Here is a 15,871-nt window from a genome sequence, read left to right on the forward strand (position 1 = left end):
CCGACCGTATTCAGGGGCGCCGATCTGCCAAGCAGGGATGGCGACGGTGGTACTTGCCCTGGATATGAGTTCATCGGCATACCATATAATGGTTGGGTCTGCAAATCCCCATTTGTTGCCGATGTATTAGACATAGATATCCTGTTGCTAGTCTCATATGATGGAAAACTAGGAGCAACAGACTTCTCCAACGTATGCGTTAATTTTATAATTGACTCTTCTAACCCTCCAATCCGTTGTTTCATTTGATTCTGCTGATGATCTACATAGTGTTTAATAAATTGGATGTCATCGGGTTTACTTACGTTGGGGACTTGAAGCGAAGATAGAAGAGATGCGACGTCGGTCTCTCCATGTTTGACAACTTTCTGGTGGCGATCCACCGTGTATTGTGATAAGAATTTCTCCCTCGCTTGACGCATGTAGTCCTCGTATTGTTGTTGCTCATCGGCCGTCAGACTTTCAACAGCCGGCTTCAGGATATTGTCCGGGGAGATATCGGTGTGATCTTTAGAACCGACCATTTGAGGGCCTGATTTTTAGTAGATCTAAACACCTTCACCAGCGGAGTCGCCAAAAAGTATGTTGACGCCTTTTCGGAGCGCCAATCACTCAACAAGAACCGGCGGCGGTGCTCTCTGGTCAGGCGCGGACGGTCCGCGGCACAGGGCCGGACGGTCCGCGACCTGGTGCGAGGCGTGGCGGTGCTCTCTGCACAAGAGCGGACGGTCCGCGCGTAGGGGGCGGACGGTCCGCGACCTGGTGCAAGGCTAGGGCTCCTGCCTGACGGCCGGACGGTCCGCGCCCTGGGGCCGGACGGTCCGCGCGTACGTAGGGGCGGCGGAAGATCGCCGGCGGCGCCTGGATCTCGCTCCCGGGAGGGACCCCATCGGGGAGGAGAGATCCTAGGAGTTGTCTAGGCTCGGGTAGACCGACCTAGACTCCTCTAATCGACGTAGAGTCAAAGAGAGGCGGAGAATTTGGAGATTGAGAGGCTAAACTAAAACTAGACTAGAACTACTCCTAATTGCATAAGATAAAAACGAGAAATAGACTTGATTTGATCGATTGGTGGGGGCTCAATCGGCCGTAGCCCTTCATCTATATAAAGGGGAGGTCTGGATCCGTTTCCAACTGATTTCCGAGTCAATCCCGCAGTTTTAGGTAACAAATCTCGTGAGAAACTAGGAACCCTAACTGACTCTGCGCACGCGCGGACCGTCCGCGCCATCACCGCGGACTGTCCGGACCGCGGACCGTCCGCGCTGCTCTTTTTGGTCTCCAACAAATCCTTATGTTTGGCATTTAGGAATTAGAAGAGACTAAAATAAAAAGAATTTTAGTCCGCAAACAGTCCCTAAACAATACATTGGAAACTTAAATTTTTGGAACTATGAACAATACGTTTGGCACTGTCAGGCGTAACATTAACTTCACAAAAAATAGAACTTAAAACCTGTCATATTTAATTTCAGCTACATCTAAAATACTTTTGTTCTTCTGTACGTATATACACGTACACAAGATACGGCGACGTAGAAGAACAAAAAATACTTAGAAACGATATTAAAATTAAGTGTGATTTATTCCGAGTCCTATTTTAACAAAGTTAATGTTATTAACTTTCCCTTGCTATGTTAAGTTTCCGTTGTCTTAGAACTAACCGTGTTTGTCTTGCTCCAATTAAGTTTTTTGGTCTTGACTCCGGGCAAATGGGCATATTTACAATTGTAGGGTTAATGCGACATATTGTGTTGAGCCTGCATTGTAATTGCCTTTGCATTGCATTCTCATGTCAAATTCATTGATACCTAAAATTGCTTGAATTGTAGGTCTGCTGCCTCTTTCTGATATTGTTCATGCATTACAACTAGTGCTGCTAATATTCTTCTATATGTTGTGACCGTTTAGGCCCCCTTTGGAACACAGGAAATATGAAGGATTTTTGAAGGATTCCTTCCCTACAAGAAAAATTCCTGTGTGAGTCTTTGGAACACAGGATTCAATCCTATCAAATCCTTTGAAATTCCTATGGATTGCTTTCCTCCATACAAATTTTGGAGGAAAATAACAAGAGGTCCAACCTCTTGGAAACTTTCCTATGACTCTTATCTCTCTATTCAAATTCCTGCACAGCATCCAAATGCCAGGTGAGAAATTTTCGTGCATTCCCAATTCATATAGGATTGCAATTCATAGCCAACTCTAATCCTTTGTTTTTCCTATACCTATGTTTTCACATTCCTGTGTTCCAAAGGGGGCCTTAAGCATATATATATCCTCTGACCGCTAGTGTGTTGTTGAGCCTGTAGTTGTCTGACTTGTAGGATGCTGTTTTCTCATCTTTGTTCTGAAGTGCTCTAGTTAGGTCTTGATTGAAAAGCTATTGGTGTAGCTAGAACGAGTCTATTGGACTTGCACCACCTGGCTATGTTGCAGTTATAGGGTCGTGTCACCTGAAATAGGTTTTCATGGCACATTGAGATGTTTTGTAAGGCATGCCTTATGGGTTGATTACTCGCTTGTGACATGGCCCTGTCATCTTAAATAGGTTATGACATTGTAATATTTTGTTGGTGTCTCATCTGTTGATTAGTTTATGTGGTGATATAAGTAATAGGTCTTGTGAATTGCAGTACATGAATTGTTCATTCATTGACGACCCTATGCTTAGACTACCTGCAACGGTAGACGCTACGGCCTCCCTCCCCTATTACTATTTATGTGGTAGGGGCAACAGTCGTCCCATATCTCCCGCAACGGCGATCGCTACAGAGCACTCTTGGTGGCGATCCTCTTCTCTCTCACGCCACATCAAGAGGACTGTGGACTGCTGTTCACCCCCTCGCAGTTGCTTCTAGAGGACGCAACCACGCGCGCGCTCTAGAAGAAACGACCGGATCCAGTTTCCTCGACTGCGTTGTGTCGCGCCGCCGCTATCCAATCCAACACCGACGGGCAGAGGAGCAGCCGCCGACTGCCGTCCGCCGAGGCAATCGCCGCCAACGGAAGTCAGGACCGCGTCCGCCGAGTGGCTTTGGCAACGACCCAGCGCAGGACGAGACGAGGCAATCTTCAGCTGCGGCCCGGTATCGCCACCGTCGGGTTGCTGCCGCCGTCGGGACGACCCTCCGCCGGTGCAGAGGCAGCTGAAGATGGCGCTGAGCGCGACGTACGACACGGTGGCGACGAAGAGCACGATGGTGGTCGCCCCGATCGCCCACTCCAGCTGCGCGCGCTGCGGCGCGTCCATCGACGGGTCCGACGCCAGCGGCTGCGGCGCCCCGGCGAGGAGGACGGAGTGCCACTGCTACCTACCGAGGCAACGATACAGTCTGGACAGTAAAAGCTTGGAGGACGAATTTGGATCCATGTCCCATGCGTGCAAAGTGAAATTCTTAATTATTGGTTAACAGAAATGTTGACTCAAATTACTAGAAATTAAAAATAAATTGCTAAACGCATTGTTTTTTACAGTCATACGTTAAAAACAAAATAAATAAAAAAAGAGGTAGTTGAAGTTAGTTGGAATGAAATGTGTATTTTATATGTAGGGTAGGAGATAGGGGAATATGTAGAGGTAACCGTTGCGGGATGAGTAAATATAGAGGAGAAAATTTCGCTGACGTGGCTGCATAGTAGCATATAGAGGGAAAAATTTAGAGTGAACCGCTGCGGACAGCCTTATTCTCTTCTTTTGCACGCACCAGCAGTCAGTCCAGCACCACTCCACCGAAGAGACAGTAGGACTGACCCGTCTCACCGGAACCCCTGGGGCAGTTCAAATGGCCCATCGCGGCTGGCTGGAGTCGTGTGCACCACCCGCTGCGTCGGAAGTGACAGATAGACTGACAGGGCGACGCCGATGCGACGCGGCAGCCGACGGTGGACTTTTTTTTTAATACACAGTATAATAAAGACAGCTCATAACATATTCTTCTATCATTTTTTATTTATCGTATTTTAGTTTTAAAATTAACTAAACAGACGATAAATATTCGAGAATGGAGATAATACCTCATAATCCACGTAAAGTTATCTATATGAACGTAAGTCATATATAAATATTTTTAATAAAACTAGACCGATAATTTTTTGAGATTGATAAAATCGTGACAAATATCTTGTTACCAACCAGAACGTCGACAGTCACACAGATTCTAACGGTCTAACCCCACGACAAGTCAAACCTGACGTGCACAGCCGAGCCGGCGGTGGATGCTGCTCGCGTCGCCCGGCCGACAGTTTGTCAAATGCCTGAGCCGAATCGAACGGACAGTAAAGCAAGGTGCGGCGGGACCATGTGGTGATGGCCCTTGCAACGCTAATCAACGAACGCTCCTCCTGTCGTCGATCAGCATCAGTCGCTTCTCAAACAACGGAGCAAAAAAAAAACGAAACGAAATTCGCCTGGGGAAGGAAAAGGGAACTCACGCCTCGTCTCAAAAGCTGCTCCCACGAATTCCTGGAGCAGCAACCAAAACCCCGAGGAAAACGAAAAAGCCCCCAGCCGAACACCACTCTCTCTCACTCTCCCGGACTTCAGAGGCCGAGGACGCTGGAGCACGCGTCGGTCCGGCGCCCCCATGGACCCAGCCTGCGAGGAGCTCGAGCGCCGCAGCCGCTACCTCAGCGCGCTCGTGCGCCGCACCAAGTTCGCCGACCCGCCCCAGCCCGAGCCGGAGGCCAAGGCGGACGTGGAGCCTCCTCAGCTGAAGGCGCCGCCGCACGTCGGCGGTGAGGGTAAGGGAGGGAAGGATGAGGCCAAGGCGGAGGAGAGGACGCCGATGAAGAAGCCGAGGGGGGAAGCGGCGGCGGCGGAGGCGGAGGGGAGGAAGGTGGCGGTGTGCGTGCGGGCGGCGGACATGCCGCTGCCGCTGCAGCGGCGCGCGGTGAGGATCGCCCTCGAGGCCGTCGCCGCCATGCCGCGGCTCGAGAGCAAGCGCCTCGCGCTCGCGCTCAAGAAGGTACCTATAACCGTGGGCACAAAGCTTCTCCCTCTTGTTTATTTCAGCCGCTAGTGTTTGTTTGTGGATTTGTTTCTGCGCGCGGCTAAACAAAATATCTCAACTGTTACAATGTCAATTTTTTTTTATAAAAAAAGCATGTTTATTTCATCCATGTCTGTATGGCCACGAATCGGAGACAAATAGAAACACGGATTTATGGCATATTCGATTCAGAATAAGATCTAGAGCGTAGGAAGGATTCAAGTAGATGTTTAGCTCTCAAATTCGATGCTCATGCTGCCCTGGCCCAAAATGAAACGGGGGCAGAGACGTTGCCAGACCAGACGGTTCAAAACTTACAACAAATAACCCTATTTACGACATACACGTAGTAAATAGAGGAGGCGGGGGTGGGCGCATTGACCAGTTAATGTGAGGATCGGTGATGGTTGGCTGGCAGAACATATATTATGTCCTAGTAAGTCATATGATTATGGAGTCACACAGCTGAAATCATATTCATATGGAAAGTGCTCAATTTCTCACAGCAGTGATGTCGTTGTACCCGTTACCACTAAGGTCCCGTTTGGTTCATGAAATGTAACGTAAATGCCAACAGTAATGATTCACACTCGAGTACTAGCGGTAATAAATTTGAATATGTCGGTATCAGTTTCTAGTGCTAATTATGGTTGTACTTAAACAAACATGGTTTAACATTATCAGTTATCTATTACGTTACAAATATATGAACCAAATAGCACCTGAGTGTTACTCCATCTCCATGTTTTCTTGTCAAGTTGGCAAGACAACATTCAACTATGCACATTATGGCTTTATTGATCTGATCAAAATGGTGATGCTAGACAAAGTTTGACCAAAAACTTCTTCCATTATTAATTTATTTATTTGTTACAACAAAACCATTAGTGGATCCTTATATGTATAATGTATTTATGTTCTTCCTTATTTCTTATCTGCACCCTTTGTGGCATAAGTTGGTTACCAGTCATGATAGTAAGGTGATAAGATTTGGTTGGTTCTGCCCACAATATTGAGCAAACAATCTCAGTTGTTGCTATTTATGTTCATTCTGTGTCCCCCCCTCCATCGTCTACTTGGTCTCACTTAACTGCTTATGCATGTGAAGTGCCCTGTGTGATGTGCATGATGACCCGCTGTTGTGTTTAGTTTGGAAGTATCAATGACTTCATTTCCATCATTGTGTTCTTCGATCCTCACTGTTCAAGTGCTCATGATATCTGATGACTGATTCTTTCTTTCCTTCTTCTTTTTTACATTCGAAGGATTTCGATACAACATACGGGCCCGCATGGCACTGCATTGTCGGCACAAGCTTTGGCTCCTACGTCACTCACTCGTTGGGGGGTTTCCTGTACTTCTCCGTCGACAAAGCCTACGTTCTCCTCTTCAGAACTGCCGTCCAGCCACTTGTCCAGCTACAATGAGACCTGAAACATGTTTTACTCGAACTGGTGTAGATGCAGCGCAAATGTAATTTTGAACAGAATAGACGACGCTCAGCACACCGTGTCTTGCCGCGTTTGAGTAGCAGAGGTAATTTGATCTGTACACAAGACTGTAGAACAGCCGTGCCTCTAACGTTGTACTGCCCGAAGTCCTGCTTTGTAAACGTTCTTGTGCAATCGTTTGGAGTTACAGAGGCTGACTGTCAGATACTCGGATCTCGATCTCCAGCTTTACCTCAATATCCAATGTACACAATCTTTCTTGTGACTGCCAAACCAGATTTCTGTTTGGAGGAAGAAGGTGCAGTTTTTTTTTTTTTTTTGAATGGTGGTATCATCAAGAAGAACAATGGGTCTGGGGGAGCCTCACCCTTAGCTATTGGAGCTGGTGGAACCTGAATGCCTGATCCTTTGAATGCTCGGTGTGAGGAAAAGACCAGCTACTTCCTGTGCCCCAAAAGAATGGTAGTTTCACATCTCGTGGAGTAAAAAATACTTCTTCCATTTTTTTTATTTATCACGATTTAATTTAAAAATGAACTAGCAGGCGACAACGGAGGCACTATATATTTTGATTATTCATAAAATATATTTTAAAATAAATATAGTTGAAGATTCATCAAAAATCTATATTTTGACTAATCTTAAAAAACATCTTAAAATAAATCTTGTCGAACATTCAGATATAGATAATCTATAGTTAAACTTGATTTAACTTCACAGTAAGCGACACTTCCGTTTTTTTAACAAAAGGAGTGATTGACAGCAGATCATTGCCCTAGGGCATACGCATGCACAGAAACTAGGTGAAGATGAAGGGAGCTAGACGAACGTATCAGCGAGTAATCCATATTAAGGGATTGTTTAGATGCAAAGTATTTTTCTAGAGTTTTTAGGCAATGCTATGATTTTTAGTAATAACATACTCCCATTTGTCGCATTTTAGTCCAGAAATAAACTAACAGATGACAAATATTCGAGAACGGAGATAATAATCGATATTAGATGTTGGTTGCATTCCTGAAAACTATCATGATTGTATTCTTTGTAACATAGTATTTTTAGAGTATTGGAAACTATACTTCAACATAATGTTTTTAGGGCATGACTACATTTTGCCTAATATTATGGTTTATAATATTGTATCCAAACATTGTATCTCCAAACCATGGTATTTTTTTGGAGCCGGCCAAAACTACAATATTATCAATGACAATTGCAAAATATAATATTGTAAAACCATATCAAATGCTACATAGTTTCATCAATAAGCTGCTCCACCTCCACATGAGAAGCTAAAATCATGTTAAACTAGCCCTTATTTTAGGACGGAGTATACCATTAGGCTAATCATAAGGTATGTGAAATAATAATAATAATTAAACCTAAAGTATCTATATTAATAAGGTATGTGAAAAATACATCATATAAAACACAATTTTAAATACATCATGTACTAAAGTATCTATATTAATTATGAAATTTAGTTTGGTACTATTTTAAGATTGCACTCTTTTAGATGGGGTACATAATAAGTATATTACTATATTAATTATGAATTTTATCTTTATATTAGATGTATTTAGAGATACCTATACTATTTATGTAAAATATAATTAAACCTAAGTCTAATCGACTTTTTTTTTATCACAATTCTAATTGACATTTCAAAGATCGAGAATTCCTTCTAGAAAGATGGAATATGCACATATATCAAAGGCTCTCATCGTGTAGGGAAGGAATCACAGAATCTCTATCAATTTGAGCTGTTTTAGTCTTAATACAGAGTCTCACAAGAAGGATATTCATTTCATGGCAAAGTATTCTGAATTGCACCCTTCTACAGATTTCTATATCTACAATTGTAATCGAATCCAAAGGTTTAGATAGAGCGTTTAGACTTCAGAGATTTACGGATTCTGAAGTCATCTTGGAACGAGACACCAAACAGAAAACTTACATCATTGAGATGAGACAGAGAAATGCTCATGCCCCCACTCACCCTGTGAGGAATCAAGAGAACCAAAAAGCATACGTATAGACCACTGAGACCAGCCATTGATATAGGACCACTCACAATAAACAGCGATGGAAAAGGTAAAATGCAAGTGACAACAGTTTAAAGGGCTTCCCAACCCAACCAGACCGGGCTCCAGCGCCCCACGCCACAGACGAGGTGGGACACCGAGGCCTTGCCAGGCAGCATCCCTTACGGGGAGCCCCCAAATTTTACGGACGACAGTCATAACACGGCTACAAGCGTCGCACCCAAGAAACCAGGTTCCAGATCACATTGCATAGTGTCATTCGACAGCAGCAAACACTAGCTACTAGTTTCTAGGCACATAAAGCCGGCTTTACTGCCCCTCACTCGAGTCCCGCTTGGGCGCCTCCCTAATCTCTTCAGCAGGGTCCTCCTGCAGCCAAGCACCAGAAATACAATTGTTCAGGGGGGAGGCTGATTTCAGGAAGATCCAATTCAAGAGTGCGAAGAAAACTTAGTGTTAGGGACATGGGTCTCACCGAGATGTCAGAGGTCCATAGGGTCAAGTTATCACGAAGGAGCTGCATGATCAAAGTGCTGTCCTTGTAGGACTCCTCGCTCAGGGTGTCCAGTTCCGAGATGGCCTCGTCAAAAGCCTGCAAATCGCCCAGGAGGGAACATCAGCATGATGTCTTTCACATGTCAATTGTCTCAACTCTCAATAAACAACTAAACTCTAAACAATTAAGATGTTCATTCTTCTTTCAGCTGTGAAAAAACTTCAGAACACCAGATAGGCCAGAAAACATTTGAAAAGATCAAACACATTGCAATTTAATAGCAAAACAAAGTACACGAAGTCTATTCACAGACAAAAAAAAACCCAAATTCATATACCCCCAAAATACAGAATACCAAGGTAGCTAAATGCCCAACTTTTTATGAGCCACTAAGGACCTACAACCTAAAGTTAGAACAAACAATTTCAACCAGTGCAGAATATACTGTGATATTTTATTCTCCTAAAGGGACTTTGACATTGAACTAAAAGGATTTGCATAACTGTTCAACGGCATAACTTAATACAAAGTAGCAGTCAACCAAAGTCACATAATAACAAAAGGTTAGGTACACCCAATAGGATGCTCTAGTGTGCACGCACTCAGCACAACAGTTGACTGCCATTAAAAGATGCTGTCTCCCAAAAGACCGATTCCAAGAAATTTCCAGTGTTGTATATAAGTCAATGACAGAATAGTGAATAACCATAATATTAGGTTTCCTGTCCATATCACAAATTGTGCACAAACCAATCCTTGTATAAAAAGTACACATTTATGACAGCAGGTGTGACAACAAAAAACAATTAGCCCCTCCAATTTTTTACATGTTGTATTAGGCCTGCCTTAAGTCAAATGTTTCTAACTTTGACCATTAATTTTCAAAAAGAAAACATGTAGTGTCACAACATGTGAACCGCATATTATGAAAGTCTTTCTCATAATGAATCCAAAAACATAAACTTATGTTGTTAGCCTATATAATTTACTACCTCCATTCTCGAATATTTGTCGCCCGCTAGTTTATTTTTTAACTAAAACGTGACAAATAAAAAACAACGGAGGGAGTATTAATTTTTACAAAATTGGTGGTCAAAGAGAGAAATATTTGACATAGGATAAAACTAACATGCATGCAAAAACACAGGGCATACTAATATCTAATATCTGGAGGGCTTCATAGTTCATAACCAGAAAAAATAATTTAAAAGTCTCAGCAAAGTATAGGGTTGTAGCATTGAGTCTAGAGATGAATCAAATGAGAAAAGGCAACATAGCAAATATGGTCCTCTAGTGATAGTATTATGACAGTAATGTCCCAGATGCCATTTTCCCCTTACTGCTCAATTAACAAAGGTCACACTAGGCTTGTCATTTCATAAGTACAGCATATCATCAAAAACAGACAAACAATTCCCTACACAAGCACTGCACGTCCACATATATAATATACTAAGAAAACATCAAATGGTGCTGAAAAACAAACCTGCTTTGCAAGACTGCAGGCGCGATCAGGTGAGTTCAGAATCTCATAGTAGAACACTGAGAAGTTAAGTGCCAGTCCAAGCCTAATAGGGTGAGTTGGAGCAAGCTCAGCCAGAGCAATGTCCTGAATGCACCACAAACCCCTTTTCAGCAAACTTGTAATAAAATATGACGTGAAAAAAAACTACAAGCATATTGCTTCATGAACAAAATTGCACACTGATTAAGAATGAAACAAAAAATTGTTGACCTGGGCAGCCTTGTATGCCACCATCGTGTTCTCAGCGGCGTCCTTTCTCTCAGCTCCAGTCTTGAACTCAGCAAGGTATCTAATCATGACAACTGAATCAGTCAAACAGAAACGTAATCTCACAGCATATGAGAAAGTCTTACTGGGATCCATACAATCATATTACCTGTAGTAATCACCCTTCATCTTGAGATAGAAGACCTTGGACTCGGGGGCAGTGGAAGACGGCACAAGATGGGTCTCAAGCAGCTTGAGGATGCCATCACAGATCTTGGTCAGCTCAGTCTCAATCTTGCCACGATAATCCTTGATGAGTGTTACTCGGTCCTCATTGCCTCGGCCCTCCTCCTTCTGCTCGATGGAGGAGATGATGCGCCATGAGGCGCGGCGGGCTCCAATGACGTTCTTGTATGCAACAGACAAGAGGTTTCGCTCCTCCACAGTGAGCTCCTCCGAGTCAACAGTCTTGGCTACCTTCTCCATGAACTCAACCATCTCCTCGTACCTCTCCGCCTGCTCAGCGAGCTTCGCCATGTACACATTTTCCTCACGGGAAAGCTCTGCTGATGCCATCTTACAGTTCAGTTTTCAAAATTTGCAGTACGCCGGATCTGCAAATATACATCAATATATGGGACAACACTTTATTGATCTGTGGCACGAATAGGTACTAGCTAGTCAAATTCAGACGGGGGATTTCCAGGGGTAATGCAAAATTCTCAGCATAAATCACGGAAATTCATGGTCAGGTAACGGCAATTTATCATTAACTGTATGAAAAAAGAGTACTAGAGTATTTGCTTGGCGAATTTTGCCTGCAATAAACCACAAACTAAACCTAGCTGAAACCATGTATCCTAGCTTCCAACACTTCCTCTAACCTTGAAAAGGGACAGATCTGAGTACCTATGTACGAACTTCCAGCGGTAAAAAACACGCCGCTTAATAAGCATGACACATAATCATCTGGTTAAACTGGAGTAGAGGCTTTGACGGATCCGTACGCGTATCACGTCAGATCAATCGGGGATGTGTCCCCATCCTCGCGCCTACTCGATCTAAAGGGACCCAACCACCAGTAGACGCGGCCCCAAAACGGTGCGGAAACGAGATGTTTAGGTTACAAATCCAACGCAAAAATAAGCAAATCGTCAGGGAGGAAAGGGGATCGAAACAGCAGCGACCCGAAATCAAGACAGGAGGAGACTCCGAGGGACGGAGGAGAGGGGGGGCGAGAGGTAACCTCCGCGTGCGTCGTCGGTCGTCCTTGTCGAGCTCCGGCGTTCGAATGGGGGGTGCGGCAAGAGATGGTGCCGGCTGCGGTCTACAAAAGGCCTGTCGCCGAGTCCCGCGGCCCAATGATATGGTGACGCGTGTCGGCGCCACGATGGCAGCCCTAGTCCCGCGCGGTGCATGTGGTCGTATGGCCCACCGGACAGGCAGAGGCGTAGCCATCGACGAATTCAGAGGCCGTCACGGCTCACGACTTGTGGGGACTGGACAGCCTGCTCCACCTGTCAGGCCTACCTGCCTGCCGGTGTGATGGTGGGCCCTGTGCCGCCCTGGTCGTAAGTCTCCGGGCTCCGGCGCCGCGCCGCGAGACAGCCTGGACGCGCTGGACTGACCGGCGCGGGGCCGAAAGGGAAATGATTCATCTCGCACGGACCGCAAAGCTGCCTGAGTTACCGACCCGTGGGCCCGCGTGCCTCGCTGGCCACGTGACGTCCTTTCGTGCGTCGGGCGCGGGTAAGAACTGGCGCTGGCGGGCGCGGGCGCGGGCGGGATGGATCTGGACCTCTGGACGGACGTCACGACTCACGAGACACACAGGGCGGCGGGGCGTGGGGAGCGACAAGGCGTGTCGGCGTGTCGCCGAAGAGGCCGCGGGGCCCGCTCCTGCACGAGCGTCAGGTGACATGAGGCGCGCGGCAACGACTGTCACTCGGATGGAGTGATAGCAGATGGATTTGAAATCGGGCATGTGGGTGTTTTGTTAGCCTCAGTTAAAAGAAAATTCCTTCAATGACATCCAAATTTATATTAATTTCTTCAATGTCATCAGAATTTATAGCTTCCCTTCAATAACATCAAATTTAAATTTTAATCTCTTGAATGATATTATCGTTAGTTTGAAGTTAACGCTGTTAGTTCAATTTAAAGTCAATATCTCCAATGTCAATTTCTTCAATGGACTGAAGTTTTTAAAAATCGTGGAATTTTAAAAATCTGATCCATATTTTTTGATTCTGGAATTTTTAAACCCAAATAGATCGAACCAATTTCTAGTGACATTGAAGGGATCAGTATAGATTTTAGTGGTATTGGAGAGATAGACTTTAAATTGGACTAACGGCGTTAGCTCCAAACTAACGGTAATGGCATTGCAGGGATTAAAATTTAAATTCGATGGCATTGAAGGGAAGCTATAAATTATGATTGCATTGGAGGGATTGATATAAGATTGGATGGCATTGAAGGGATTTTCTCTTGAAGTTTAGTAAAGATACGAGATGAAATTATAAAACATCTATTTAATATTTATAATTGATACTCAAATATTTGATGGAATACGAACTAAACTTTAGTCAGAAGAAAGATTTCTTAAAGGCCTCTAGGGTGTTAATAAAAAAATACAAGAGAAGTGTTCTTTATAAAGAGTTCGTCTCTAACATATTGTCTCTTTAAATGTATCTATGATTTAAAGGCTCACAATTGTATCATGCAGTCTTTTATCTATCTCTTTGTCGGTACCCTGAAACTAGGGTACCCCTGCTACTGTACAAAGACAAAGAACCCACACGACTATCCCTTAGTCGCGTGGTAGAAGTGCTGTGTGTGGGACCAAGCCACGGCTTGCCCCAATCTTAGGCGGCTATTCTGGGTCCACAACAGCGCCCGATCCCACCAATTGGGCGGGTTCGAAGCCGCCACGTGTCCAGAGAAGGTGGAATACTCCAAAGCATCAACAGTGAGTCCGAACCCCCATGGGAGAGCGTCGGACCCCGGATGTACAGTCCGGACCCCAAGGTTTGTCCTAGACCCTTAGATATACAGTCTGCACCCCCAAGGTTGATCCCGGACCTCCACATGTGTAAGCCGGACCCCTGGAATGGGATCCAGACCCCCCCCCCCCTATATGGGGTCCGGGCCGCCCACAGGGGGGTCCCAAGGTCACAGGACAGAACATACCCGGACCTTGAACAGGACCCAGGCGGGGGTCCGGTACCGACACGTGTCCAGACCTAGTTTGGTGCGGACCTGTCCGCGTACGCTTCTGCTCCCCACCCAGGCGGAGACCCAATGCTGCCACGTGGCCTACTGCGCGTGACATAAGCCAACTGGCGGAGCCTGACGTAAGGCCTCCGGGTTACGCGTCCCCTGCATTTATTGCGGATAAGGCGCGCCGTCTGTCCATCTCGCTGACAGGCGATATGCCGCCTTAGCATTTAATGAGACCTGTCCATTCCGTTGGTAGGCAGCGACCTGTCCATTCTGCTGGCAGGCGGCGACCTGTCCATTCCGCAGGCGGCGTGCCTGTCCATTCCACTGGCAGGCAGCACGCCCATACTGTCGCGTGCACTACACCCATCATTGCTCGTACATACTAAGGAAACAGCCGTCGCGTATCAATACTGCCCGGGTTGCGGATATCATGGCGCCAGGAGATAGCACATGCGTTACTTCCATTAGTTACTCCAGGTATTTCATCCATTATGTTCCTGGGCCCACATGTCGGGGCTCAGCATCCTTGTATGTGCCTCCCTTGGGCTATAAAAGGGAAGGCACATAACGTTACAAGGCAAGCTCATAGGTTCACAACTGAAAGGGAAATGTGCCCTTGGGCCATTTCTAAGTATTTTGGTGATTGAGTGCCAACACAAGTGCTTAAATGTGAATCTATGCCCATGGATGAGCAAAGTGCAAATCAAGAGTAAAGGTATGTTTCTAAGCCTTAGTATATTGGTTTTGTGTACTAATATACTTGTCTAAGTGTTAGAAACAGAAAGAAGAAGAAAAGAAAAGAGGTGAAAAAGGCTTGGCTGTGTACAGCCAAGACTCAGCTCTGTCTGGCACACCGGACTGTCCGGTGGTGCACCGGACAGTGTCCGGTGCGCCAGGCTGCCTCGAGCGAAGTGGCCGCTCTCGGGAATTTGCCGACGGCGTACAGCTAAAATTCACCGGACTGTCCGGTGTGCACCGGACTGTCCGGTGAGCCAACGGTCGGCCGGGCCAACGGTCGGCCGCGGAATCCGCGCGCGACACGTGGCCGAGCCAATGGTCGGAAGGGGGCACCGGACTGTCCGGTGTGCACCGGACATGTCCGGTGCGCCAACGGCTCCCGCATCTGCAACGGTCGGCTTCGCCATTTAAGGAAGGAAATCGGGCACCGGACAGTGTCCGGTGTGCACCGGACTGTCCGGTGCGCCCGACGACAGAAGGCAAGGATGGCCTTCCAGATTTGTTCTCAACGGCTCCTAGCTGCCTTGGGGCTATAAAAGGGATGAAAGGGAAATGTGCCCTTGGGCCATTTCTAAGTATTTTGGTGATTGAGTGCCAACACAAGTGCTTAAATGTAAATCTATGCCCATGAATGGACAAAGTGCAAATCAAGAGCAAAGGTATGTTTCTAAGTCTTAGTACATTGGTTTTGTGTACTAATATACTTGTCTAAGCATCAGAAACAGAAAGAAGAAAAGAGAAGAGTTGGCTGTGTACAGCCAAGAGGCTGTTTCGGTCTGGGGCACCGGACAATGTCCGGTGCGCCAGGCTGGCTCGAGCGAAGTGGCCGCTCTCGGGAATTCGACGACGGCGTACGGCTAAAATTCACCGGACTGTCCGGTGTGCACCGGACTGTCCGGTGAGCCAACGGTCGGCCGGGCCAACGGTCGGCCGCGGAATCTGCGCGCGACACGTGGCCGGGCCAACGGTCGGAAGGGGGCACCGGACTGTCCGGTGTGCACCGGACATGTCCGGTGCGCCAACGGCTCCCAGACCTGCAACGGTCGGCTTCGCCATTTAAGGAAGGAAATCGGGCACCGGACAGTGTCCGGTGTGCACCGGACTGTCCGGTGCGCCCGATGACAGAAGGCAAGATCAGCCTTCCAGAATTGCTCTCAACGGCTCCTAGCTGCCTTGGGGCTATAAAAGGGACC

At 46.3% G+C, this 15,871-nt stretch overlaps 2 protein-coding genes across 3 annotated transcripts; one reads left to right on the forward strand and one right to left on the reverse strand.

Moving 5' to 3' along the window:
* The first annotated feature begins 4,491 nt into the window (after positions 1-4,491).
* On the forward strand, positions 4,492-6,711 carry LOC100285837 (uncharacterized). Its single transcript, NM_001372338.2, has 2 exons — positions 4,492-4,967; positions 6,257-6,711. The coding sequence occupies exons 1-2, from the start codon at positions 4,587-4,589 to the stop codon at positions 6,416-6,418; spliced, it is 543 nt and encodes a 180-aa protein (NP_001359267.1). The 5' UTR covers positions 4,492-4,586; the 3' UTR covers positions 6,419-6,711.
* A 1,741-nt stretch (positions 6,712-8,452) lies between these two features.
* Positions 8,453-12,046, reverse strand: LOC542291 (general regulatory factor 1). 2 transcript variants are annotated; one of them, XM_020548013.3, is made up of 6 exons: positions 11,625-11,977; positions 10,885-11,329; positions 10,719-10,797; positions 10,470-10,592; positions 8,963-9,079; positions 8,453-8,856 (listed from the first exon to the last, which is right to left on the reverse strand). In XM_020548013.3, the coding sequence occupies exons 2-6, from the start codon at positions 11,289-11,291 to the stop codon at positions 8,797-8,799; spliced, it is 786 nt and encodes a 261-aa protein (XP_020403602.1). In that variant the 5' UTR covers positions 11,292-11,329; positions 11,625-11,977; the 3' UTR covers positions 8,453-8,796. The 2 variants fall into 2 exon arrangements, with proteins under 2 accessions (XP_020403602.1, NP_001350838.1); NM_001363909.1 differs by having other exon boundaries at positions 8,498-8,856; positions 11,962-12,046.
* Between the last annotated feature and the right edge of the window lie 3,825 nt (positions 12,047-15,871).

Source organism: Zea mays, chromosome 2, assembly GCF_902167145.1.
Source record: "Zea mays cultivar B73 chromosome 2, Zm-B73-REFERENCE-NAM-5.0, whole genome shotgun sequence".
Lineage (NCBI taxonomy): Eukaryota > Viridiplantae > Streptophyta > Magnoliopsida > Poales > Poaceae > Zea > Zea mays.

Bases quoted from the DNA above. Each gene is read 5' to 3' on its own strand.
- LOC542291 (XM_020548013.3), bottom strand. From the start codon at position 11,291: ATGGCATCAGCAGAGCTTTCCCGTGAGGAAAATGTGTACATGGCGAAG. The intron at 10,798-10,884 runs GTAATATGATTG...TGTCATGATTAG, and splicing joins ATGAAGGGTGATTACTACAG to ATACCTTGCTGAGTTCAAGA. The intron at 10,593-10,718 runs GTCAACAATTTT...TGGTGCATTCAG, and splicing joins TGGCATACAAGGCTGCCCAG to GACATTGCTCTGGCTGAGCT.
- LOC100285837 (NM_001372338.2), top strand. From the start codon at position 4,587: ATGGACCCAGCCTGCGAGGAGCTCGAGCGCCGCAGCCGCTACCTCAGC. The intron at 4,968-6,256 runs GTACCTATAACC...TTACATTCGAAG, and splicing joins TCGCGCTCGCGCTCAAGAAG to GATTTCGATACAACATACGG.